Source organism: Armigeres subalbatus, chromosome 2 (genome assembly GCF_024139115.2).
Source record: "Armigeres subalbatus isolate Guangzhou_Male chromosome 2, GZ_Asu_2, whole genome shotgun sequence".
NCBI lineage: Eukaryota > Metazoa > Arthropoda > Insecta > Diptera > Culicidae > Armigeres > Armigeres subalbatus.
This window is the reverse complement of record NC_085140.1, coordinates 82,895,815-82,922,160: the sequence shown is the minus strand read 5'-3', so window position 1 is coordinate 82,922,160 and position 26,346 is coordinate 82,895,815. Positions and strand designations below refer to the sequence as shown.

Here is a 26,346-nt window from a genome sequence, read left to right as displayed (position 1 = left end):
ATGATAATTTGGTTAAATCTTTTTCTTTTCTACGATTTGCCCAATCAAAAGTTCTTTCGCAGTTTTAATTGGATGCTCACGTTCTTTGGCTAAACTTGCTCTTGTGGCCATGCGCTTTATTGTTCCTCCAATAGCATCACAAGGACCTTTGCCATGTGATGTAGCAAAAAATGCCATTCTGCATCAATTCCGTACATTGATTTAAATTGACATAGGCTCGAAAAATTCTTACGATTTTTGTACTGCGACGCTGCTCCATCAGACATGAAATATATCTTTTTGACTTCTTTATGCTTATCAACGCGTAAAAAGTTAATCATTTTTTCAATGAACAAGTTTACGGATACTGAATCGTGTCTTAAATCTTCGAAAATTATAATAAAAATTATAATAAAACTTAAGTGTTCAATTTGCGTACTTCCATTAAAATAAATAACGAATGGATGAATTGTAGCTTGTTGTACGTTCCAGTGATGGGACTGCACTTCATCTTGCAATACAAAGCTGTAATTTTCAGAAAAATCACAAATGACTAAAAATTCACCATTTTGTAATGTATTTTTCGTATTTTTCAAAAAGCTGGATTGTTCTGTTTTAATGAAATCGTGAGGATTAAACTTTCTAATTTCAAGCAAAAATATGACACAAACTCATCTACAGGTTTTACAATAGTTTCTATGTCACACCTATCCGTGGTCACCCATTGCTCAAATGATAACTGATCAATATATTTTTCTTCAAACTCAGCGAATAAAGTATTTTCCAATGATGAAGAATCTGGACAATCCGAACAAGATCGTAGATAGCAATTTGATGTTGTATTTTCACACAAAAGACTACCAGTTAACATTTTAAAATCCTTTTGTTAAATTGATTCTTTTCAAACTATGTAAAATAAGATTAATATTCTCATGGGTTGTGCACACACACATTATGTGTTCCTGAATTGGAAAGAAGCTTACATTGTCTTGGCCGAAGGCTTGCAAATGAGGAAAAACCTATTTTAATATTATCGTGAATTTCCTTGAAGCGTGTGTACGCTTCTTTCAAAGTCGTCATCATTAATCGTTTTGGATTGCTTGACGCTTTCCATCTTTTTACTGATACATAATCTTTTTGACCAGGCATAGCTCGACTTACTTCATCATCTTCAAAATATTGAACTACTATTTCTTTTGTCTCATCTGTTAATGCAGTACTAGACCTAGTATTTTTGGTTGAAAGACAGTTATTCTTCAATTGTTTTGCCTCTTTTACTGTATTTCTATTGGTTTTGAACTCATCAATGGCATCCTGAATAGACCACGAACTTGGCAGCATCGACAAAATCAATAATTTTTCTTTCCTTGTCGTGGCTGCATTCGAGAACCTTTCCTTCATATTTATAATTACCTCATCGTAGTCTGTATTTTCCACATCATCAGGTCCTAATTTGAAGAGGTTTCTTCGTACAGCTTCGTTTATTTCACGGTATTTTTCTCCGGGTAATAAACGTAGTCCATCTTACTCCATTTAATCGGAGTCACTTTTATCCCAGCTATGCCCTCGTTAAAGCGTTCGATGTTGACCTTTTGGATACACTCATCTTCCGATTGATTTGTTGAAACAGATTTCGCTGATGGTACGGTGGCAAGGCTCTCAGCACTTAATACTTCTGGTGATTCCTCAGTTGTTGTCGATACATCTGGCAATTGCTCAGTTGCTGTCGTTTTCGAACTTCCTGCGCTCTGCTCAACCGATGATATACAGATTGCTCTTTTGTCAACGTTTAGACGGCAGGACGTGCAAATGCGTAAATTTGTATTCAATGTGGACATTGGAGCATAACCAGTCGCTTTCAGTTTATCTATGGTGCTTTCGGTGAGATTTCGTAACTCTTTTGAACACTTTTTTCCATCAAACGGCCTACAACAGTTGAGAAAGCGGCTACTCATGTTGTTCGTAATATTTCAATAAACAAAATCACTTTTAAGTTTTACTGACTAGTTTGGTGTCATTTGCTTGACTGAAGAAAAAATTACTATAAGATCTTTAACAACCTTAGTAGTAGTAATTTTTTGCTTTTTCGTGAGCATTGTCATGGTATGTACCTATCATGCATTTGTTGTTGTTGAAGATACCCGTTTCCTCCCGATCATAAAGTCTATTCTCTAAGAGGTATATTTTTGCAGGTAAACTATAGACGTACACGTGTATATAAATCTTTGATTTTGCAGCTTTTGTCTTAAAATAACATTTCTGATATGTTTCTATCAACGTTATTATCAACAGGTTTCAACACTATTAAAAGAATTTTTCGCCAGTCACGTGCAATGAAAATTATGACACTATCAATACTTTTGATCACAACACTGGATCGTGTCTAAGTTTCTTATAGATGCTATGAATAATTAAATCAAAATATCATGAAAACAACTTGTTTAAATCACGTTCCTTAACAATAAAATCTGCATCAAACTGCAATTCTCGAAATAACTTACACAGAAAAAATTTTTTTTACTAAGTGTGAAAATTGTGAAATGTTTGAAATGTCATAACTTTTTGTTTATTAGTTTACCATCACCAAATTTTTATGGTAGATAGCTAATATAATGGACCGTTTTCCTAAAAAATTACGTTCGAAAAAGATAGGGTTTTGAGATATTTGAGTTTTGTGACAAAAATGATATTTTTAAAGGCAAAAAAATTTTTTTTGCTGTGCACATTTTCTTAAGAATCACCATTTAGTTGTCTAACTTTGCTGAAAAAATCATAACAATCGAACATTCCGTTTTTGCTGTGCAGCTTTTTAAATATTTTTGAACCATTTTCACATACACCCTTTTGAAAAGTTAGTCGTGACTCAATATGAAGATTTGATATCGAAAAATGACGATTTAGATGAAATTGAAAAACTGTGCAGAGTTTCAAATATTTTCGAAATGGTCGCTCAGGATCGACTGACATGCCCCCGTGGAATGCCTCATTTGACATTTTTTTTAATTTTTTTTTTTCTAGCGGAAGAGACCAAAAAAGTGGAAATCGCTGCGGGATGCATTTGGCAAGGAGCTAAAAAAAGTTCCTGAAAAGCGATCTGGAGATGAAGCACCGTTAAATTACGAAACATACACCACCTGGCCGTATTTCGATTCGATGCTTTTTCTGAAAGATCAAATGAGACCCCGAAAATCCGGAGGAAACTTGCGAGTGGGAGACGCTGAAACGGTCGAGAACGAGGATCTGCACGAAGGCGAGCCGGGGATGAATGGGAGTTATCAGAATGACGTGATCGATACTCCTGAAACACACGACATCGAAGGCACCGACGAGACTCTCCCGCCAACCCCTCATAAAAATGGAAAGAGAGGAAGAGCACAACAGCAACTACTGGCTATCGAAGCAAAAAAGCTGAAATTATTGGAGCAAATGGTCCAGAAAGCAGTCGGTGGTGATGACGAAGATGAAGCGTTCTTCAAGAACCTTCTGGCGCATGTGCGAAAGCTGCCACCTGAGCAAAAGTTGCTATTTCGCATGGACGTTCAGAAAGCGGTGCACAAATATGTGTATTCAAAAAACGAATTGCTCAATAACCCGAATCGGACGGTAGATTTGTTTACAGCTTCAAGTTCAGCTGATGCGGTTGCGTACCAGCATTCTACGCCGGTGCGAAATTCAACTGCAATCCTCCCGACACCCGGATTTATGAGTTGCCGCCTGAACATAGTCAAGCTGAAGTGGTGGCTATTCAATTGGAAGGGCAACCACTGCAACGCTCTACAATTATTTCGTCCGCAAGAAAATACTATACAGTGATTACTTCACCAATTTCCAGCGCTGGAACTCAAAATTAAATCGAACGTCGAACGTGTTGTTTTGTTTTTGAAAAATTTATTTGCTTACGACATTAGTTTTAAGTTGAATTTCAATAAAATGGATTAGCATATAAACCAGCTTACAGCTTATTTGCGTTGAGAAAATTCATGAAATAATTTCTCACAAAGGTTCCAGTTTTCGTTGAAATTCTATTGATCTCGTTTGTAGTTCTCCGATTGACCAGGTTTAGCTCAGCAGCTTCCTCTACTTGTAGATCCAATCCTTCATGGTCAATAATAACATTCTGTAGGATACAAACTGCTTTCACTATTTCATCGGCAAATTCCGGCGTTGTTTCAATGGATTTCATCAGGAGTCTCCATTTGGTGGCCATAATACCGAAAGCGCATTCAACACAGTTCCTTGCTCTGGAGAACCGAAAATTGAAATATTCGCTCAGAGACAGGTTTGATCTAGGGAACGGCCGCAGCAGGTTCCTTAGTAAAGGATACGCTTCATCTCCGATAAACACGTGAGGCATAAGTGTAGAACGTTCGGGGTCCGGTAAACAGATATCTGGAGGAACATTTAGTTTCCCTTCGTTCATCAGTTTGAACATGTCGGAGCCGTTGAATGTTCCTCCGTCACTCTGCTTACCGTATCCTCCAGTTTGTATCATAAGAAACCTACTATTTGCGTCAGCAACGGCTTGCAGCACAACGGAATGAAATCCTTTGAAATTATAAAACATCGATCCAGATGCTGCCGGGCATATGATCCGAACATGTTTGCCATCTATTGCCCCAACGCAATTCGAAAAATTGAATTTTGTCCAGAACTCCTCAGCCACCGTCCGGAACATTTGTTCGGTGGGTTGTGGCATATAGATTGGTTGCAGAACTTCCCAAATCACTTGGCATGTTTCACGCACGATGGCAGAAACTGTAGACCGACCCATTCGGAATGAAAATCCAAGCGTCGTAAACGAAGACCCGGTAGCCAGATGTCTGTATGAAAGGTATTGAATAATTAGAAAACATAGCTCATAAATTGGTTCACGTATGGGTTACCTCAAGGTTACAATTAATCGTTCGCATGGTAAAATTGGCTCCTTGTTAAAATTTGTCCAGTCCTTCATCAGCTTAGTTCTGATCATATCCAGTATGTAGTCGAAAGTAGTAATATTCATTCGTGTGTATGAACGAAACTTGTCCGGATATTCACGAAGGCCTTGATAGAGTCTGTAAAACTCACCATCACTCCGTCTATTGGTGTTTAGTGGATGAACCGAAAAATCTCTTGGGGGATTCATGATGAAATCAACTGTACTGGGAGAAGCTAGAAATTCCTCGTCGGAAGAATCCATGTTTGATAACGGCCCGTAAACTGAAGACACAACCTTCGACACAACACTAGAGTTTGATTATTTTGACAGTTGCATTGCATGAGTTGTTGCACTGAACTATGGGTGACTTCATACCAGTTTACGGCCATAAAAATCAGTACCAAATTCGTTCCTGAACAAACTCCGTATATGCGCCATGTTCAATAATATCAAGAATGGCAAGAAAATTTTAGCTACAGATTCCATACTTATAATCTAATAGTAATAATTCACATTTTCATCCCGATTTATAACAAATAATTTATTTTAATTATTAAGCATTTTCCAACAGATGACGAAGAAAAGAAACGAAGATCAAGAAAAAGGCATTCAATGAATACGTTTGTCCCTCGAAGCAGGATTTTTTGCATACCTAAGGCGCTTCAAAAGCGCGTCACCACGCGCGTCACTATGCCATATATCGCATTGCTTGACGCTTGTATAAATTCGACCAAGAGACGCGTTGCGCATCGCATCACGCGCCACGTTATTACGGAGAAAAGAAAAATTTGGATAGCTCCGCGGAAATAACGCAGAGGACAATCCCCGCATAGAACAAATCTAGAGGAACATTTCTAATGGTCCTAACTAACATTTGTAAACAAAGCGAGATATTAGCGTGTTCACTCAACTGGGCACTCAATCTTAACGGTCAATTTAAATTGACATGTATTTATTCATTATTTTACTATTTTTTTCTTCCAGTGCAAAACGTCCAATCTGCATTATCGACAATATCGCGCAAATCTGTTGTCTGGACCTTTTGCAACTTGACGGTCCCATCTGAAATCTGTCAAAACATAATCAAAATTTCAGATGGGACCTTTGGTAACAATGTTGAAATTCTGATTTTTTTAAAATATTTAAAGTATTTTCTAGTGCAAGTATCATAAGACACCAGAGATATCAGTGCAGGAACAAACAAGGAACTTTTGAAGTAAGTAATACCCCAATTTGGTTAATCTGGTAGCTGTATTCATGTGATATAATTTGCTGTTTCAGATTCCATACTTCAGGGAACTACCAGTGGGGCGTGCCAATGCCATCAGAGTACCCAGGAAGAACATCCCGAATGAAATGGATAATTTCCCGTTTTATTTGGATACACATTCGGTAAGATTCCTATATGCTTCTTATTTTTTGTAGTTCTCATGATTCGTATTCTTTTTAGATCAATCGCACCCATTCTACAAGCAAGGTAAACCACATTGAGGAGTTAAACTCCGCTCTTTTAAGACAGATATAAACCTTCAATTCCACGGAGAAACTTTGGAGGACTTCATAGTTATAACCAAATGACCTCATTCGATTCTACCCCGTGTACTCTGCTAATGCATGATGTGCTTTAGATACGAACAAATTGAATCGAAACAGGAAGCTCTGTGTTGTTGCGCTCATCAAGGAAATTAATGGAAAGGATCATATAGTGCCGTCGAAGGTACACCGAAGCTTGGAATGTGAAGTTTTCGCGGAAACAAGTGTCTACCGCCACCGATGAGTTGTTGGCCGAAAGTGTTCCTGTACATAAATAAAACCAGTTCACAAACGTATTTCTGCTGCTAAAGCTTAAAAAATGTCCCTTGATGTTATATTTTAGTTGGAGCATTAATAAAATTGTAATTTATTATGTTTTCAATTGTTTATTGGATTTGTTTTATCCCATACTGGTTTTCAAGTTATCAGTACCATATATCATAGTAGTATTCATTACAGACTGCCTTTATCTTACAGAATATTATAATTGCTTGACTGTTTGCCGTAGATTGCTAACAAGGCCAACACTTTGCGAAAAGATTGATATTTGACCATTCACTCTTATGCAACTTGCTTAGTACTCTTGGTATTCTCTGGTTGTCGACAAGCCAAAAGAGATTTTGGAGACGGGGTCAGATGTGTTTTTACATATTGTTATTTCAATGTTTACTCCACGTTGCATATGGGTTTCACATAACTAATCACTAATCAGATTACGAGTTCTATTACGTGTTGAAGAGCATTCGCAGCAAATTACTCTTTACCATACAATAAATGGCGTATTCTGAATAGGCTATAATGGGCTATAAAGACATTCGCGAAGTGAAGCGTACATATATTTTACAATTTTTAGCGGAAGGTTACTATGTAATATAACCACTATTATACTGATTCAAGAAACAATAATTGGCCGAATTCTACGGAGCAACTGTCTGTTCTGCCAATCTAGGCTCGATCGAATAAATTTCTTGGACGAACGAACGTTGGAGCAAGCGTTGGAGGTGTATTCGCCCATAACATAATTGTTGCTGAAATGCATATAAACATTAAATCGAATGCGCCAGCTTTTGTAACAATCAATTAAGCTGACTATTTCAGAGGATTATGCTCAAAATGCACTTATTACATGCGAAAATCCAAAATATATCTTAATTTCACTGAGGTCCAAAGTAACAGTTATCATTGTATAATGTCCTATTTGACAAGTCCCAACTGATAAAATCAAAAGCAATAGGTCCCAAGTAACAAAATTGATAATAAACCATATCCACATTATGAAAAAGGCAAAACAGATATATTATTCGAGTTCTATGGCTGTTTTTACGTCTGAGAACCATTTAAAAACTGATATATTGTTTTTCGGTTAAAATTGGTATTAATTTTCACATTTGAATTTTCATTTCGAGAATTCTCAGCTCGAGGTTATTGTCAGATAGGTCCATTTGAAATGTTTGTCTAGAAATCATGCATAGTGTGCGTTGAATTGAGCTCAAATTTTTAAAGCAAATCAACTGTCATGCAATCCAATCATTCGATGGAGTGCCCATAAACATGAAAAGTTCAATTATTAGTTCTCTGTCTGGGTTTTGAATTTTATTTTCAGTGGTCCAGTTTCTTAGGGAAGCTAATCAGTGAAGTATTTTACATAATCTCAAATTTGAAATAATGCTTCCATATAGTCACACGTGCTAAAACGCTTACACTATTCGTAATAATTGGTTTTACGGCGTCTCATTGAACATGAAATGACCTTCCCTTTCGCCCGAAGGTCTTCGTGTCGGTTCGGTTTAAGAGACCCACCCAATACCAAGATTTGTACTAATGCGTTCTGAGCGAAATTATATCGCTTTAGTTGAGCCAGTTTGCAGATACATACACAAACACCCTGCAAAAGGTTACCAGAGCCCGCAGTCAAACCCCGCCACAAATCGCAGTACTTCTGCTGACCCCTGAGACACATACAATTTCAAAGCTTTTCAACATTTCATTGAATTATGTGTTTTCCGTTCAGTAAAGCATATTTTCTAGGAATCATGATTATAAATATAAACAAAACATCGTAAATATAGCATTAGTTGCTTTGATCACTAGCCTGGAAAATATTCATTGGAGGCGCTTTGGATTTTCCAGGATTCCAAATTTTTCTTGCAATGCGTAATACTATGTCATCAGCCAAACGCGCATGCGCTGTTTGAAGCGGTATGGGTTACTTACTCGATAGACGAATCCAAGTAAAAATAAGAAGACACACGACGGTGTTAACTTTGACAGATCCTACAGCGCAGCATAGGAAGATCATTTTAAAATGCTTATAATAAATTCTAGACAAAATGTAATTAAAATCTGATTGATGTACGATACGGAAAAAGTTCTCAGGTACTTATTTGGAAGCTTATCTCATTTTTTTGTATATTTTCCAAAAATGTATCTATCATAAACTTCGAAACTTTTTCCGTATCATACATTAATCAGATTTTAATTACAATTTGTCTAGAATTTATTATAAGCATTTTAAAATGATCTTCCTATGCTGCGCTGTAGGATCTGTCAAAGTTAACACCGTCGTGTGTCTTCTTCTTGTTTTTACTTGGATTCGTCTATAGGCACCAAACCGATGTGCTTTTCTGCATCGGCACCAAACCGTGCACTGCAAACGATGAACGCTTTGGCTACCTATACATCGCCGATTGCGGTTAGGGGAAGAGGCCCCAAAACGCCCCCCCGATGCAAAACGCCTTTTGTGGTTTCCGTCATATTTACCGTCATTAAGATGGCCGTAACAAAACTAGATCTAAAATTATGTAGGTTAGGCGAAAAAAGTTTCAAAATAGTGTATGGGAAGGTCGGAAAAACCGAAAATTTCCACATTTTGGAGAAACATCTAACATTTTGGCGAGGCAAAACGCCCTAGTGGCGCTAACCTACAATGTACTTGCGTCTCCACGCACTATCCATACCAGAATGCTGATTCGCCGACGCATGGTACTTTGCCAGCTAAAAGCTAAAAGGCGTTTTGCCTCATGCGTTTTCCGACATCAGAATATCACCACTTTTTTTAAATGGGAATATTATCAATATGATTGAGATTTTTGACAATTTTTGAATGACATCAACTAGCTATCTTGTTTAACTGTTGCATAATGTACAAATACCCATGAATAGCGTTACAAATGAGACAATAAAGCAGTGTTTGCTTAGCTAGGGCATTTTGCCCCCCCTTCCCCTAAAGCGGATGGCCTACACATACAAAATAATGCGTGTATGATGCATGGCAAAACGTTCTCTGCTAAAAGTGCACGTGTAGGACAACATGTGGCGGTGCGTCATCGTTTCGGTATCGTGGAGTAAAATATAACGCGCCCCCATCGTAGCGTTTCGGTTGCCTCATATCACATGTCGCCTGTAAAAATTCCGTGCATATTTTACGATCATGTATTTATTTATACTCAATCGTTAAATTTGTACTAAACACATGACAAATGCACATGATCCAAGTATTTGTATAAGAATGACAAGAAATCTATTGAGAGTTTAAATGTTAGGGACAAAATTGCTACCTGTGTGTAGGGTTTAGTGTCATGACCCTTTACAGTTGATGTCCTATCCCCTGATAATAAGTGACACATGTCTTTGACAGTAGGAGAAAGAGATGAAGGGAGAAGGTGATAGGGATGGAAAAAAGAAGGTGGTCAGTCAGTGTGTACGGGTTGCAAGATCAGGAGTGTACCGGTCGTGGAAATAAACGTGGAAATAAACGTTCTGTTAAATATATTAGAAAACCGATTAAAGTGTGTTCTCGTTTTCAACCGAAGTGCCCCTCACAATTTGGCGACGAGGTAATCGGACCATGGTGAGTAGTAAGAGGAAAAAATAAATAGTCATAAAATTGTAGCGTACCGAATTTTTTTTTTTTTCAAAATGGCGAAAATCAAGTGTGGGTATCTGATACGAATGCGTAGTGTGTCATTTAGAGATGAAGCAGCCTAGGGCTGAGTGAAGACAGCGATAATAATAATAAGTGTGTTATTTTGTATATCGGTAGTTGTAAATTGAGCAACCAGCAAAAAAAAAAGGGAAACGAAAATGAACGAAAAGGAGAGTACATGATACACGGAGGAATAGTGTATAGAGGATAAGAAATATGATGACAGTATTTCAGCAAGGGTATTGTTTTTTTGTTTTTTTTAGCTTTGGTTAATATATGCATGAAAGTTGAGAAACTATGTGTTTATGCTAAGCTGTGTGATCACGAGGTCCTGTGTTTATATTGTGTAAATATGTTAGAGACGGTGCCAGTCAGTAGTGGTTGTTGCTACTGGAGGTGAACAGAAGTGCTGCTCACGGGAACAAATTATATACGTACTTTTAGTAGTTGCTAAAAGAGGTGGTCAAAACATGATCACGGGTAAGATATGTCTATATCAGTTGCTATGAGAGATGACCAAATGAACTGAAGATGTGTGTGCCTATAGCAGTTGTTATAGGAGGTGATCAAATATGATCACGGGTGGGTGATTGTACCTATAGTAGTTGCTGTAGGTGGTGGTCAAATGAAGTGACCACGGGCGAACAATATGTCAGTACATACATGTTGATTAGTTATTTTCACAGAAATAAGGGTATGGGGACGGAACAAAATAAATTGAAACTTGAAACCCAATTATTGAATTTGTTGTTTTATTATGACACATTGTTTGATGGGTTGATTTTTATTAAAAAAAAAATAATAATAAATCTTTTGGAATGGGGATTATTGATTTAGGTTTTATTCAAATGAATTTATTACAGATGGATGATAGTCGTCCCGTTCCACAGTTTCGATGTGATGAAATCGAAAAACACCGTTTGTATAACGAGTGGAGACTTTGGAAAGGAGCACTCGAATGCTATTTTGAAGCGTACGATATTGTGGACCAACGAAAGAAGCGTGCAAAGCTGTTGCATTTGGGTGGTCCACAACTTCAGCGAATTTTTCAGAACCTTCCGGACCGTGAAAATTTTCCTTTGGTATCTCTGGAACGACAATGGTATGATGTGGCCATTAATGCATTAGATGGTTTTTTCCAACCATGTCGGCAAGATTGCCTTGAACGACATAAGCTCAAGCAGATAAAGCAGAAAGATGGAGAGCGATTTGCCGATTTTATGCTTCGCTTGCGCCAGCAGGCATCAGATTGTGGATTTGACAAATACTCGAACGAGATCAAGGATGTTCTAACGGAAATCTTTTTGACGGATGCAGTAATCGAAGGTTGTGCATCAATGGAGTTACAACGTCGGATTTTGCAACAGGATCGTTCTCTTACTGAAATTGAGTCTCTAGGAGTAGCTTTGGAGAGTATCGAAAGTCAAGTGAAAGACTTGAACGTGAAGCCAAAGGAATTTTCCAGCAGTCAACAGGCTTTCAAAATCACCACATCTGATAACAGTGACCGTCATCGTATGCAACCGGCTGCCCGTCGCGATTTTAGGCGGCCCAAATATCAGCAAGACAGTTCGTTTAGGCCGAAAATTTATCGGTGTTATAATTGCGGCCGTCGTGATCATATCTCTACTGACAGAAGATGCCCGGCACGTAACGTCGTGTGCCATGGATGCAAAGTAAATGGACATTTCGAAGCATGTTGCCGACTGCGGAACATAAAGAAGAAGCCATCGAATGACCAGGGTCGCATACGAGCAGTAGAAGAGGAGAAAACTTCTGAACCGTCTGTTCAGCAGAATGTTGAAAAGACGTATTATGCGTTCTATTCTGGTAATGATACCAATGTTCTTTCATGCGAAGTGGGTGGAGTAAGTTTGGATCTACTGGTTGACTCGGGTTCCGATGCCAACCTGATTCCGGATACAGTTTGGGATAGTTTGAAGCGGGCTAAAGTCGTCGTTCGTCAATGCACTAAGGGTAGCTCCCGAATCCTAAAAGGCTACGCAAGCGATTCGCCATTGCCCATCGTTGGTACGTTTATTACGGACGTTAAGGTTGGAAATAGATCAGTTTCTGCAGAGTTTTATGTCGTAAAAGGCGGTCAACGATCTTTACTTGGAGACAGCACCTCTAAACAATTAGGCATTTTGAAAGTTGGGTTAGATGCTTACCAAGTCTCGAGTGAAGTTAAGCCATTTTCCAAGATAAAGGACGTCCAGGTACAGATTCACTTGGACCCAAATGTGAAACCTGTATTCCAGCCTATCCGACGAGTTCCAATACCCTTCGAAGACGCTGTAAATCGCAAATTGGAGCAATTACTGCTCAAGGATATCATCGAGATAAAGGAAGGACCTGCTTCTTGGGTTTCTCCGCTGGTAGTCGTTGGAAAGAGCAATGGCGAGCCAAGAATCTGCTTAGATCTTCGTCGTGTCAATGTGGCGGTCCTACGTGAGAGGCATCCGATGCCTGTTGTGGATGAATACTTAGCCAGACTGGGCAAAGGGAGATACTGGAGTAAGCTGGACATCAAAGATGCTTTCCTGCAAGTTGAACTGGCGCCGGAGTCACGGGACGTTACCGTATTCATCACGAACAAGGGACTGTTTAGGTTCAAAAGACTTCCTTTTGGTCTCGTTACTGCACCCGAGATGTTCCAAAAGGTAATGGACCAAATATTAGCGGGATGCCAAGGAACTTCATGGTATCTAGATGATGTGATGATCGAAGGTGCCACACTAGAGGAACACGATGAGCGGCTGAAAGAGGTACGTTATCCATATTAACGATTCGTTTCATGATTTCAGTGAAAATGTATGTTATAATATCGATACTATGGTTTTCATGATAATAAAAATTTCTTGTTTACTATGTTATGTTGTCAGGTGTTGAAACGTTTTGAAGAACGTAGAGTCGAGCTGAACTGGGATAAATGCGTATTCGGGGTAACAAATATTGAGTTTTTGGGACACAAAATATCACCAGAGGGAATCGCTCCTGCGGATGATAAGGTAGTTGCTATCCAATCATTCCGACAACCGGAAAATGAGGCTGAAGTACGCAGTTTTTTGGGCCTTGCAAATTACCTAAACAAATTCATATATATGAATAACCAAAGGTTATTTAGGGTATACCCTATTTTTGATGAACCCCTTCGTATGCTGACAAAGAAAGAGTCAACGTGCGAATGGTCTATGCGACACCAAATGTCTTTTGAAAGTATTAAGGCTGCGATCACTGAGGTTTTGCGATTGGGGTGTTTCAATAAACAGCATCGAACTACAGTTATGGCCGATGCAAGTCCTACGGGATTAGGAGCAATACTGATGCAGACTGACCCAGCAGGTAACAGTAGAGTTGTTACTTGTGCGTCAAAATCTCTCACCGATACCGAGAAACGCTATTGCCAAACAGAGAAAGAGGCCCTAGCAATTGTTTGGAGTGTTGAAAGATTTCAAATATATTTGTATGGCCGCCAATTCGATATCTTAACAGACTGTAAGGCATTGGTTTACCTGTTCACTGAACGATCGCGGCCATGTGCAAGAATAGAACGGTGGGTTCTTCGGCTACAAGCGTTTGATTATTTAGTAAGTCATATATCGGGTGAGAGAAATTTGGCAGATGTTCTTTCTCGATTGAGTATGCTTACACCAGTTCCATTCGACCCGAGAGAAGAAATGTTTGTAAAACAAGTTGCTTTATCATCCGCAACCTCCGTTGCTCTTCGTTGGGATGAAATCGTTAAGGGATCACTGGAGGATTCAGAGATTCAGGAAGTGCTAGAAGCGATTGAGAAGGGAGTAACAGAAAGATTACCACTATCTTTTCGAGTAATTGCTAGTGAATTGTGTCGATATGGAGATGTTCTGCTACGAGCTGATAGAATAGTTATACCCACTTCGCTGCGTGATAGAGTAATCAAGATTGCCCATGAAGGTCATTTGGGGATGCGTACAATGAAATCTCATCTGCGGGGTGCTGTGTGGTGGCCAAAAATGGATGCCGCCGTAGAGGCATTCGTAAGGAAGTGTCGAGGATGTCTCCTAGTTTCAACCCCAGATCCTCCACAGCCAGTGATCCGAAAGGAGCTGCCAAGCGGTCCTTGGGAGGACATCGCGATAGATTTTCTTGGGCCGCTTCCAAACGGAGAAACTCTATTTGTTGCTGTAGATTACTACAGTCGATATGTCGAAGTCTGCGAGATGCACAAAACCACTACAAAACACACAATTGATGAACTAGGAAAGATCTTCTGTCGCTATGGCGTACCAGTTACCATCCGAGCTGACAACGGTCCACAATTCAACGCAGGGTGCGAGGAGTTCAAGAGTTTTTGCGATGAGTTCGGAATAAGGTTAGTCAATACTATTCCATATTGGCCTCAGCAGAACGGAGAGGTCGAAAGACAAAACCGATCGATCCTAAAAAGATTGAGAATCGCTCAGGAACTTGGCCAGGACTGGAGACATGTTTTGTGCCAATACATTCTGTCTTATCATGCTACACCTCATCCAACCACAGGTAAATCACCGTCGGAGTTGATGTTCGGTCGAAGAATACGCTCTAAACTTCCACAACTTCCTAGCAGCTCTCAGGCGGACGAAGAAATTAGAGATTGTGACCGAATGCAGAAAGAAAAGGGGAGAATAGCAACCGATACAAAACGTCGTGCACGCGAGAGTGTGATTGATGTTGGTGATAAAGTTTTGGTGAAGCGTATGCGTAAAGAAAATAAGTTAAGTTCAACATTCGCTCCGGAAGAATATATTGTTATTCGCAAAAATGGTGCTGACACAACAGTGCGTTCCAAAGAGGATGGAAAAGAATATCGTAGAAATGTGGCTGACCTCAAGCGGATTATACCAGACGACGAGCAATCAGTCCAGAAGGAGCAACAAGATTCAAGCACATTACGCCTGGAAGAAGTACATCGTCAACAAGCTAAAGCTAATCCAACAGACACGCCGAATCGCCCAACTTGTTCCAAGCGTGTACGAAAAGAGCCTGTTAAGTTCATGGACTATATGCCACATTAACATCGTTTCAAATAAAACTAAGGAGGGGTTGTAGGGTTTAGTGTCATGACCCTTTACAGTTGATGTCCTATCCCCTGATAATAAGTGACACATGTCTTTGACAGTAGGAGAAAGAGATGAAGGGAGAAGGTGATAGGGATGGAAAAAAGAAGGTGGTCAGTCAGTGTGTACGGGTTGCAAGATCAGGAGTGTACCGGTCGTGGAAATAAACGTGGAAATAAACGTTCTGTTAAACATATTAGAAAACCGATTAAAGTGTGTTCTCGTTTTCAACCGAAGTGCCCCTCACACTGTGCAGTGCACAGGTTGCACATGCGGACGCGACTCCTCTGTTATACCGATAATGGCACCAATTTCCAGGGTGCAGAGAACGTGTTGAAAAAGCAGATTACAGAAATACACGAAGAAATAGCGGCAACGTTTACAAACACAGATACTAAGTGGATCTTCATACCGCCAGGAGCACCTCACATGGGCGGTGCGTGGGAAAGAATGGTGCGGTCGATCAAGACAGCCATGCAAGCCGCGTACAACAATAATCGGAAACTGGACGACGAAGGTCTGGAGACTTTGGTCGTTGAAGCAGAAGGCATCGTCGACCGCTTACGTACCTGCCGCTGGACGCCGAGGAAGCAGAAGCTCTTACCCCGAACCACTTCCTGATGGGAAGCTCAAGAGGTGTACGACAACCTACAGTGGCCTTCAGTGATCCAGCTTCTGCGGTAAGAAATTCCTGGAACCAAATCCAACACCAATTGGATGTGTTCTGGAAACGCTGGGTACGGGAATACCTCCCCATGTTGACGAAGCGGATGAAATGGTTTGGTGAAACGAAACTCATTGCTGAAGGAGATCTTGTCTTAATCATCGATGACACCCGCCGGAATGGCTGGATCCGAGGACGGGTTAAGCAGGTAATGACCGCGAAGGATGGGAGAGTTCGTCAAGCCGTGGTGCAAACTGCGAGGGGAGCTTTAAGAAGGCCAGTATCTAAATTGGCTGTATTAGAGGTTGAGACGGGGTGTAAAACATGGACCGATGGCCAGTGTTACGGGGGGGAGGATGTTGCCGCTGGGCGCACTGACTCAGGCGGGTCATCCGAGGTGTTTTTTCGAGCTGAACTCCAGAGACAGCTGTCAACGGATGACTGACATCGGGGAATGACAGCGAATAATAAAGCCGAGTCATCGAGCATTGTAGAGTGTAAGGTACACCGGGGCAAGTTGAAACGGTTTTTTCAAAGTTGAACTTTGAAGAGCTGTAAAAAAATCACCCTTTGATAAATTTTGAATCCGTTTGTGGTGTTTGCTAGTTCGGGCCAAAGATTATGCATAAAAAATAAGCAAACTTACCAAACTTTTTTTTAAATCTTTTGTTTACTGAAATCATTTTTTATATACATTGTTTCAACTTGCCCCACATATCGGGGCAAGTTGAAACACTGCGCTATATACAGACATAACCTTATTTTGCCGTATTAAAAACAAAATATATGTACTCAGCGAGACTCAAGATGCACCAGGTTATAAAGGTGATTATACTGGCAGGATTCGCATAAGAGTCCCACGTGAATATTTTGATTTTCTTTCAAAAATTAGTTCAAAATTGTCTCTTGTTTAAGGGAAACTGATAGAATAGTAAGCTTTGTTCTAGAAATTTGAAAATCAAATCCCACTTGTGTTTTCTCATCTCAATATTTACTCTAATAAAAGTCACATTCCAGATTTTGATACTCTTTTAAACTAAAAAAAATAAATATGGTCAATTTTCCATTGAGTTCTCCAAATGAATAGAAGTGTGCGTGATTCGTTGTATTCCTCTCGAAGTGTTTGTGATGTTTTGCTGCAACTAGATTATCACCCACTTTTATTTTATACATCGTACACAGTGACATTAGTGTTGGTGATTCTTACTTTGGAGAACTCAATAGCATTATGTGGGTGTGGGGGGTGGGGTGGTGGTCTGTCGTTCTCTTACGCACCATATAAATAAAAAATCATTTATAATAAGTGTACGACCCCTATACACAGATAAAGAACACAGTAATATCTTGATTTCATCACCCCTTGTGAATTTTGGGTGATAAAATAGGACTAGTGACCAAATCGGATATTTTTTAAATTTCCGGTTTTATAATTTATTTCACAAGTTTGTGCCTTGGAAAGGCAAAACGAGTGCTCAGTACTCGTTATTTCTTGTTGAAAATGCTTACAGAATCTTTTACATGTACTCAGAAGTCATTCATCATAAACTACAGGCGGTAAAATTTATTTCATGAAAGTCGTTGTTGTTTGTGGTATTATTTCCGGAAATAAAAAGAACGACTAAAATTTTCAATTTTTTTTTGGGTTACAAAATCGGGCTGAAAACGTGTTAAAATCGGGGTAGACTAAATCAGTGAGTAAAAAAACGGGTCAACACTGTATAATGTCAAATTCTGTTTTTAAATCATTAATTTTTTTTTTGTGTTTCTCCATGTAAAAAAAGTTTAAAAAATATCAACGGCAAATTACTCAAATCAAAGAAAACTGACATAGGACTCTTATGCGAATAAGGTCAGTATTCAAAAAAGTCATAAACGTAATTTTCTGGGACCACTCTCCACTACGAGGAGAAGTAGAATAGAATCTCAAAACTTTAATCATGACCCCTTTTCATCCTATTTTTTAGTAAAGATTGTGGGTGGAGGATGGGCAGAAATTTATTAAATTTATTTTCAGAAGTTTGGACCTTTTTATAAATTTATGTTCTCCGAATGTATTTACGAACCATGTTGAATTCTGGGAAAAAATATTACTTTTAATTGCGAGGGTGTGGTTTTGAATCGTTGTTTCAACTTGCCCCGCACCACGCATTTCTATTTGCCCCGATGGGTTAAAAATGCAGAGCAATTTCAAACGACCATATTTTGAAAATTAAAACGGGTTTCCATCGATTTTTTATAATCATTATGCTTATTCAACATTGAATGATTGCCTACCATGCAAATTTGATGAAAAAACTCAAACAAACATCATTTTAAGACCTGTTTCATTGGCACGTCAAATAGTTGGTTTGGATTTTGCAAAGGGCGAAAAATAAACAATGGCAGGGATTGCTTCTAGTAGCTGCAATCTTCCGGGAATGGCAGTCAGAAGGTGCGCTTAGGGGAGTAGTTTGTTGAAAAAAATAATCAGGACATTCGGTCATTTCAGATCTAAATTACAGCTTCCGTTTCAACTTACCCCGCATTTCAACTTGCCCCGGTGTACCTTATACCGATTTCCAAACCTACCTAAACTAAATTCGTTCTTAAATCTGTTGAAGTTTGTTGCTACTTATTCTAGTGAATTCTACCATATTTCCTAGAAATAATACGAGTGCAACTGAAACCTTGAGTGGAGGTATTCCATGCACGCTTGTACACCGATAGTTTTAAAGCTGCACTATACCCAAAATCAGTGCTGCTAAGAACCCGGTGGAAGAAGTGCCCTCCCTCTCGTTCGTCGTCACAGTGACTTTAGTAACTTTAGGTCGAAAAAAGAGACTTTTTAGTGACTTGCCCAAAAAAAGTGACCCGCTACCAGGCCTGCACCAAGGGAAGATCCATAAAGTACGTCACGCAAAATTTGGCTATTTTCAACCCCCCCCCCCCTCCTTCGTCACTTTTTGTATTAAACCTCTAAAATTTTTGTATGATTCGTCACGCTGTTCGGAACCCCCCCTCCCCCCTAGGAGCGTGACGTACTTTGTGGATGGCCACCAAGAGAAAAACACTTTTCTACGTTTATTGTTTTCCATATGACGAATTTTGCGCCAATCCTTCTCTGGGGCTGGCAGCACCATCTCAGAATGAATTAAATGAATTAATTTGAATAGCGCAATCAACAGAACAACATGGAAGCTATTGATTGCTGTATTCAAATTAATTCATGAAAAAAATGTTACTTAGGTCCTTTTGAAAAGTTAAGCGAGAATTGTCAAAAGTAAAATTTGATAAGGACCTAATTTTGTTTCATTGATTTGTTTTAAAAATCGACGTAACTCTAAAATGACAAGACCTACAAAAAGTGTTGTAAGGCGGACTGCCGTAAAAAGAAGTTTTTTGGAAAAATATCCAAAAAATAAAAAACCAATTGCTACACTGAAAAAAAAAAAGTTTTGCAAAATTAAATCGATATTACAAAAAACCTCATCTCAGAAATCGATGAAATTATTTCTGCAGATAGGTATTTCATTTATCTAACTTTTCTGTGTTTCAAGTGTAATATAAGAAAATAAAATTTCGAATGGAAATATTGTGTTTATTATACAGTAGAAGAAAAGTCCAACCCCTTACTGCTTACCGTTTTTAAATAAATTGCTTTTAGAATTTTTGAGAAGAGTTTTGAAAACTTCTTCGTATGGTTCCCGTGGGGATTTTTTCGATTATCATCTTTCTGCTTTTTCTTCTTCATCAAAGCGCCAATACGTTTGTCTTATAGTTATGTAGCATGCTTTTAGGTCAAATAAGCTGATAGTCGTTTTCTCTCCTGATACCAACGGGTGATTGATTAGTCCTGTTATCAGTAACCGTTTATTGTGCAACATAAGTTTTGGGGTACACTGTATTAGATTTTGTTTGTTTTGGTGCACCAATCTTTGGCAGAGGGCGCGACCCCTTCCAACAAGCACTTACCTTGGCCACGACGATTCCGAATCCATTCGGCAGCTGTTCCGGATTTTTCTGCTGATTGCAATACGTCAGCAGTGAACCATGCCGAAGATGCAACGGTTGTTGATTCAACAGCTGGTGGAAGCTGGCCGCAAAGGTCTTCGGACTTAATCCTCCGCGGGACAGGTCCAGCTTCAACAGCATCTGACACTTTCTAACACAGACACCGGGCGCCATATTCCCGTACAAATATGTATACAAAACTGAACACAATAGACAACAAAACTGGCTCCTGAACAAAGCACTAAAACTGGAGAATTATTTTCAGCAAAACTTTGCTGCCGATCACTGTAACAAAATTTTAAACTTTTTCGGGAGATAAGCGCTTTTCCTTTCTACACCGGAATCACGCTAATTGACTCGCTTCAATTATCAACGAACTTGAACAATCACTATGACAGCTTCTTTAAATCACAAAAGAAAACACTGATAGGAAGATTTATTCCCGCGAACTCCTTTTTCCGGCTTGGCTCGTTTCTAATTAGAGCAATTATTACTCGATACTCACAGCTTCCTTTACAGGCGCCAGGAAAGGATACAAGGTAATACGAATCGCGTTTTTTAATCCACCGGAACCTGCTTGAAAATAAGGAACTTTCCCCAATTTACGACACGCAAAATTACTATTGAAATACCGATTCTTCGGTCAGACAGGAACGCACGATTCTCCCTTCCTCCACTATGTTGGCAGCAGAAAAAACTTCTCGTCACACCTTTTTAGTTCCGTTCAATTGTAGGTCTTTCAGCTGTCCCCTGTCTACCAGATCAGGCACCGCACAATCAGTCAGGATAATGAACGCACAAGCTCACGCACGGACCGCGACACGGCACCGGAGTTCGAACCCTTTTTGGTACCCGAACAGGCTGGACTTTTATCACTGCGGTTTTTCAATCGCAGAAATTCCAGACCATCACTGGCACCGCACAGAGAAGAAAAAAACGACACGACCGAAACGACACGACACTCGCAGGAACAACGGCGGCGCACCTTCTTCTGGGATCGGCGGACGATGATGGGATGATCAGCACACTCGAGTCCCGAATCCGAAAGAAGACTGAAGCTCACCGTCGGTGGGCGCACAGGATTAGGTCCGCAGACTTGCTGGCGCTCTTACTCCTTGCTGAGACTAAAATTTCCTCCGGGATATGAGGACGAAGTTTTCGGAAAATTCAGGAGAGCGAAGGATTCACAACCAGAAGGTTCACGACAACGACCGACGACAGGCAAACCGATTCTCCCGCAGGGTTTTGTTTTGCTCCTCTCCCGGATTTAGCGCACCGACAGACACTATATAGAGCCAAACGGCTTGAGACCAACACTACTCTATACTAAAATATCGAGGAACGCAGTGAAACACGCGGACGATGAGCTCATCTACCAGCGATTCCGATGTACTCGCAGTGTTTTTCTGTGCCTGTTTTGTCACCACCAGCTGATTGTTTTGATGGGGCCCTTGATGTGGCCGGGGGTTGCTGACAGACTCGAGTTGAGCGTCGGTGTGTGCGTGAGAGCACCGCACTTTGTTTTGGATTTTGATAACAGCGCGTGATGACAGCTAGAGTGTAGCTTACACTGCCTGATTAGCAATTGCGTAACGGTTATTTAAGGTTAGGTACGTTATATTCTATATTATCAAAGTAACGGTAATAATGTATAAAGAGCTTGTGTGCAGAGGTGTGCGCCGGTTCGAAAATCGGCAATGTTTGTCAGAATTTTGGAAAAATCATATGAACTTCCACAGAAAATTGATTTGAATATTATTTTCGGTTTTCTCACGTAAACTAATTTGACGTTTCGAGAATTACTTGGAATTCCCAAGATTTTTGGTCTCGAATTAGCAATTATTTAATTTATGTGTGGTTCTATATCGATTATATTAGGGTGGAGCTATTGCAAAAATGTATAATGGCGATACATAGATATTTTTTGGCAGTGTGGAATTTGTCGGGGAATTGTTCTAGATTTCTATAGGTTGATGCTCGGAATATAATATCCAAGGGAAGTTCCTGTTGAGTATTCTGTCGTATTCATCACTTTTGCAGCCGAAACACCTCACAGAACACTAATCAACGCGGTACAGTCCGTGTGTATCCGCGAGAAGAATCGTCAATAGACTGAAGAGTTCTTCTCCAAGCGAACCAAAGATCCTGTCACACACTCTCTTTGTCGCACTACATGCCAGCAGATCGGATTCGTCGTTCTTTTCTGGCGTGCACAATGATATACGATCATCATCACGCGCATCATCGAGACAGGTGGATTATATAAATATTTACATTATATAGCAGGAAAGCTACGGACAGTGGGTTAAACTCGTTCAAATATAATTAAAATAGAGTTTCGTTTAAGTTCAAGTCAATAGTCATCCATAAAATTTTAAGTACCCACTATATTCACTACATTCGCCTCCTTCTCTAATCTGAGCCAAACCAACATAGAATAAAATTATTAGTTTTCAAAACGTGAATCGAAAATCTAGGAAACATTTGATGAATGATCCAAATGTAGTCTAAACCCAATTCAAATCCATTTAATGCCTAAACTAAAGTCGATTCTACAATACAATTAAAATTTAAAATCAATCAAAATTTACATCCTATTCCAATCTACTACAAATCTATCTATATTCAAAACCAAATCTAGCAAAAATTCTATCGTTATCTAAACAAAATTCAAATCTAATCACAATCCCAATGCAAATCCAATCTATAGCCAATTCAATCAAACTAAAGTCTAAATAATATTCAAAGTCAATACGAATTCAATCCAATTCTAATCATGGTCCAATCCCCTTTAAATCCACGCTAAATGCCAACCTTGTTAAAATTCAATTCAAATTAAATCTGAATGTAATCCATTTATTTTATTAAATTCATTTAATTTCTTATGCAGATTCAATCATAATCTAATCCATTTCCAACTTCAACCAAATTCAATTTGAATCCAATCAAAATTTTAACCCAATCTAATTTAAATCTGAATTCAATCCAAATCCAAATTAAAATCAAACACAAACCGAATGAATTCCAAATTCCAATTCCAAAACCACATCCAATCCATATCCAAGGTAAATTCGAAACCAAATCCAAACCAAATTCATTCCAAATCTACTCCCATCCGATTCCAATTCGAAATAATTCCAAATCTTTTCAATCTGAATCCAATTGAAATCTAAACCAAATCCAACCCAATTTCTTTTCAAATGCAATCTAAATCCAATCCAATCCGAATCAAGTTGAAATTCAATCCAGGTTCAATTTAAAGTTAATCTAAATCGATTTTTTCAAACTTTATTTTCGTGTTTTTTTTTAAATTCTAGGATCCAGTTCAACACAGCTTAAATCGAATTAAAATCCATTCAAAATCCGGTTGATTTTAAATAAAATGCAAATTTAATCCAAGTTCAACAAAGCTAATCCAAATCTAACTCGAATCTAATGTAAATTTAATACGTAACCAGCTCAAAGTCCAATCCAATTTTTTTTCCACTTAAAAGCAATCAAATTTCATTCCAAACCCAATCAAAATTCAATCAAAACACAATCCAAATCTAATCCCAAATACAATACAATATAAATACAATCATAACTTAATCCAAATCGAAATTAATTATATCCAAATTTAATCGAAATAAAATCCAAATCCTATTGAAAATCCATTTCAAATCCAATCCAAATCAAAATAAATTCAAATCAAATTAAAATTCATTCCATTTGCAATCCATCAATAAAATCAATTCCAATTATAAGCTACTCCAAATCCAAGCCACATACAATTCAAATCCAACTAAATTTAATTTGAAACCAGTTCATCAATATTTTCCAAATAAAATACAATCAAAATAAAGCCAAATCAAATTAAAATATATTTCAAATGCAATTCAATCCAAATCAAAATCCAAGTTCAACGAAGCCTACCCACAACCAAATCAAATCTAATGTAAATCTAATTCAGAATCAGTCCATTCAAAATACATTCTAAATCAATTCTATTCATGTCCAATCAAATTTCATTCCAAATCAAATCAAAGTCCATTCCAAATCTAATCCAAATATAATAAAATTCAAACACAATCAAAATTCAATCCAAATCAAACTCAATTAAAATTGTAAAACCCATTGTAAATCCTAAATACAATCAAATCTGAATACAGGTTAAATCCAAAATTCAAGCCAAATGCAACCAAAATTTAATTTAAATCTAATCCAATCCGAATCAAATCCAAATCCCCATCCAGTTCAAATCCTAATCTAAATCAAATTCAAACCCAGTCCACATCAAAACAAAATCCAATATAAATCATTTCCAAATTCATTTCCAATCCATATCCAATCCGAATTAAAATAAAATGCAAATTCAAGTTTAACAAAGCCAATCTACATCCAATTCAAATCCAATCTAAATCATTTCCAAATCAAATTAAAAAAATAATGCAATCCAAATCCATTCCAAATCCAATCCAATCCAAATATTAACCAAATCCAAATCCAATTGAAATCCATTCCAAACCGAATCAGAATTCAATTCAAAACCAATCCAAATATAATCTAAACTAAATCAATTCCAAATTCAATCCCAGTTTAATAAATTCATTTTATTCAAATACAATCTATATCTAATTCAAAACCAGGCCAAATACCAACTAAATCTAATTTGAAAGCCAATTCAAATGCAATTGAAATCCAAATTCAATCCAAATCCTTTTCAAATTAAATCCAAGCAATCCATATTCAACCCAAATCTAATTCCGAATCCAATCCAAGCTCAATCTCAAGCTTATCCATTTCAAACTCAATTCAAATAAAATTCAATGAAATCTTAATCTAATCCAATTCAATTACAGTCCTCTTCTAACCTGGATCCAATGCAAATTCAATAAAACTCCAAACCAAATCCAATGCAAATTCAGTTCAATGTAAATCAAATTTTCATGAAAAATAAATGCAAACTAATAACGAGCGGAAACGATTCGAATTCAAAACAAATTCAATCCAATTCCAATCTAAATTAAACTCATTCCAAATCAATTTCAAATCCAAATTCAATGAGTTCCTCATCTAATCCTAGTTTAACAAGGTCAATCTACATCCAATTAGAATTCAATTTAAATCATTTCCAAATCAAAACCAAATACAATCCAATCTAAATATAATCAAATCCAAACAGTCCAAAACCAAACCAAATCGAATACAAGTTAATTTTAAATCCATCCAATCCAGACCGAATCCAATCCAAACTCAATTTGAGGTTAATTCATTCCAAACTCAATTCAATAAAATCTTAATACAATTTAATTCAAATTCAATTCTCTTCTTATCTGAATCTGAGGCAAATTCAATACAAATCCTATATGGAAATGCAACAATAAAATATTCACGAAATATAAATGCAATATGATAACAAGCGAAAAATGATTCAAAATCAAAACGTATTTAATCCATATCCAATCCAGAATAAATCCATATCCAATTAAAACCCATTATGCATCCAATCCGAATCCAATTTAAATCCAATTGAAATCCAAATCTATACCAATTTTAATCAATTCTAAATTTAATCAAAGTTGAACAAAGCCAATCTACATCTAATTCAAAACCAATATAAATCATTTCCAAATACAATATAATCAAAATTCATTCCAAATCCAATCTAAATCCATTCCATGTAATGTGAATGTAATCCAAATACAATCTATGCCTAAATCATTCCAAATACAGTCCAAAATCTTATCTGAATCCAACGCAAATTCAATCCGAATGCAATCTAAATTCAATCGGAATCCGATGAAAATCCATTCAAATCCAATCTAAAACAAATTCATTTAAAATTCAATCCAATTTCATTTAAATATTTTTGAAAATTGAATGTAATCGATTGGAAATTCAATGTACTTCAGTATCAATAAAATCCGTTCCCTTCAAAATTTTATCCAAATCCAATTCAAACACAAATCCGATCCAAATTATATTCGTATCTGGCCCCAATTTATGCCAACTAATGTTTTTGGAAAATACTAATTTTCGAGAATCAATACAGAATTTCAAGTTTGGATGTACGTATATATCGAAATTAGGAGACAAATATCATTTAAAAAATACACAATTTAAACCCTATTCAATCCAAATTTTATTAATAAAAAAACGAATTAAGAATCTTTACTTCGTAACTACTTCCAATTTAATCTTCATTTATTGTGTTTTTTTTAGTGAATATTATTAAATGTCAACTCAAATTTTATCTATGTTATGTTATATTAAT

General features: G+C 37.8%; 2 protein-coding genes and 1 long non-coding RNA gene across 14 annotated transcripts in view; 2 read left to right on the top strand and 1 right to left on the bottom strand.

The window, feature by feature from the left end:
• The window catches only part of LOC134209544 (calcium uniporter protein, mitochondrial), a 567,109-nt gene extending 545,691 nt beyond the window's left edge, over window positions 1-21,418 (bottom strand). The window contains exons 1-3 of one of the 12 annotated variants that reach the window (XM_062685527.1): window positions 20,712-21,418; window positions 20,596-20,666; window positions 20,052-20,513 (exon numbers count right to left, since the gene is read on the bottom strand). In XM_062685527.1, the coding sequence (XP_062541511.1) occupies window positions 20,052-20,264 (213 nt within the window). In that variant the 5' untranslated portion in view covers window positions 20,265-20,513; window positions 20,596-20,666; window positions 20,712-21,418. Of the gene's footprint in view, window positions 1-20,051 lie in introns of all 12 variants that reach the window. The other 11 variants (XM_062685532.1, XM_062685528.1, XM_062685533.1 and 8 more) reach the window with 11 other exon arrangements.
• Window positions 5,911-6,774, top strand: LOC134214622 (uncharacterized). Its single transcript, XR_009979857.1, has 3 exons — window positions 5,911-6,113; window positions 6,179-6,289; window positions 6,348-6,774. It is a non-coding gene; the product is annotated as an uncharacterized LOC134214622 (long non-coding RNA).
• Window positions 10,014-13,141, top strand: LOC134214982 (uncharacterized protein K02A2.6-like). The gene is made up of 2 exons (XM_062694250.1): window positions 10,014-10,280; window positions 11,219-13,141. The coding sequence occupies exons 1-2, from the start codon at window positions 10,278-10,280 to the stop codon at window positions 13,139-13,141; spliced, it is 1,926 nt and encodes a 641-aa protein (XP_062550234.1). The 5' UTR covers window positions 10,014-10,277.
• Window positions 21,419-26,346: the final 4,928 nt, after the last annotated feature.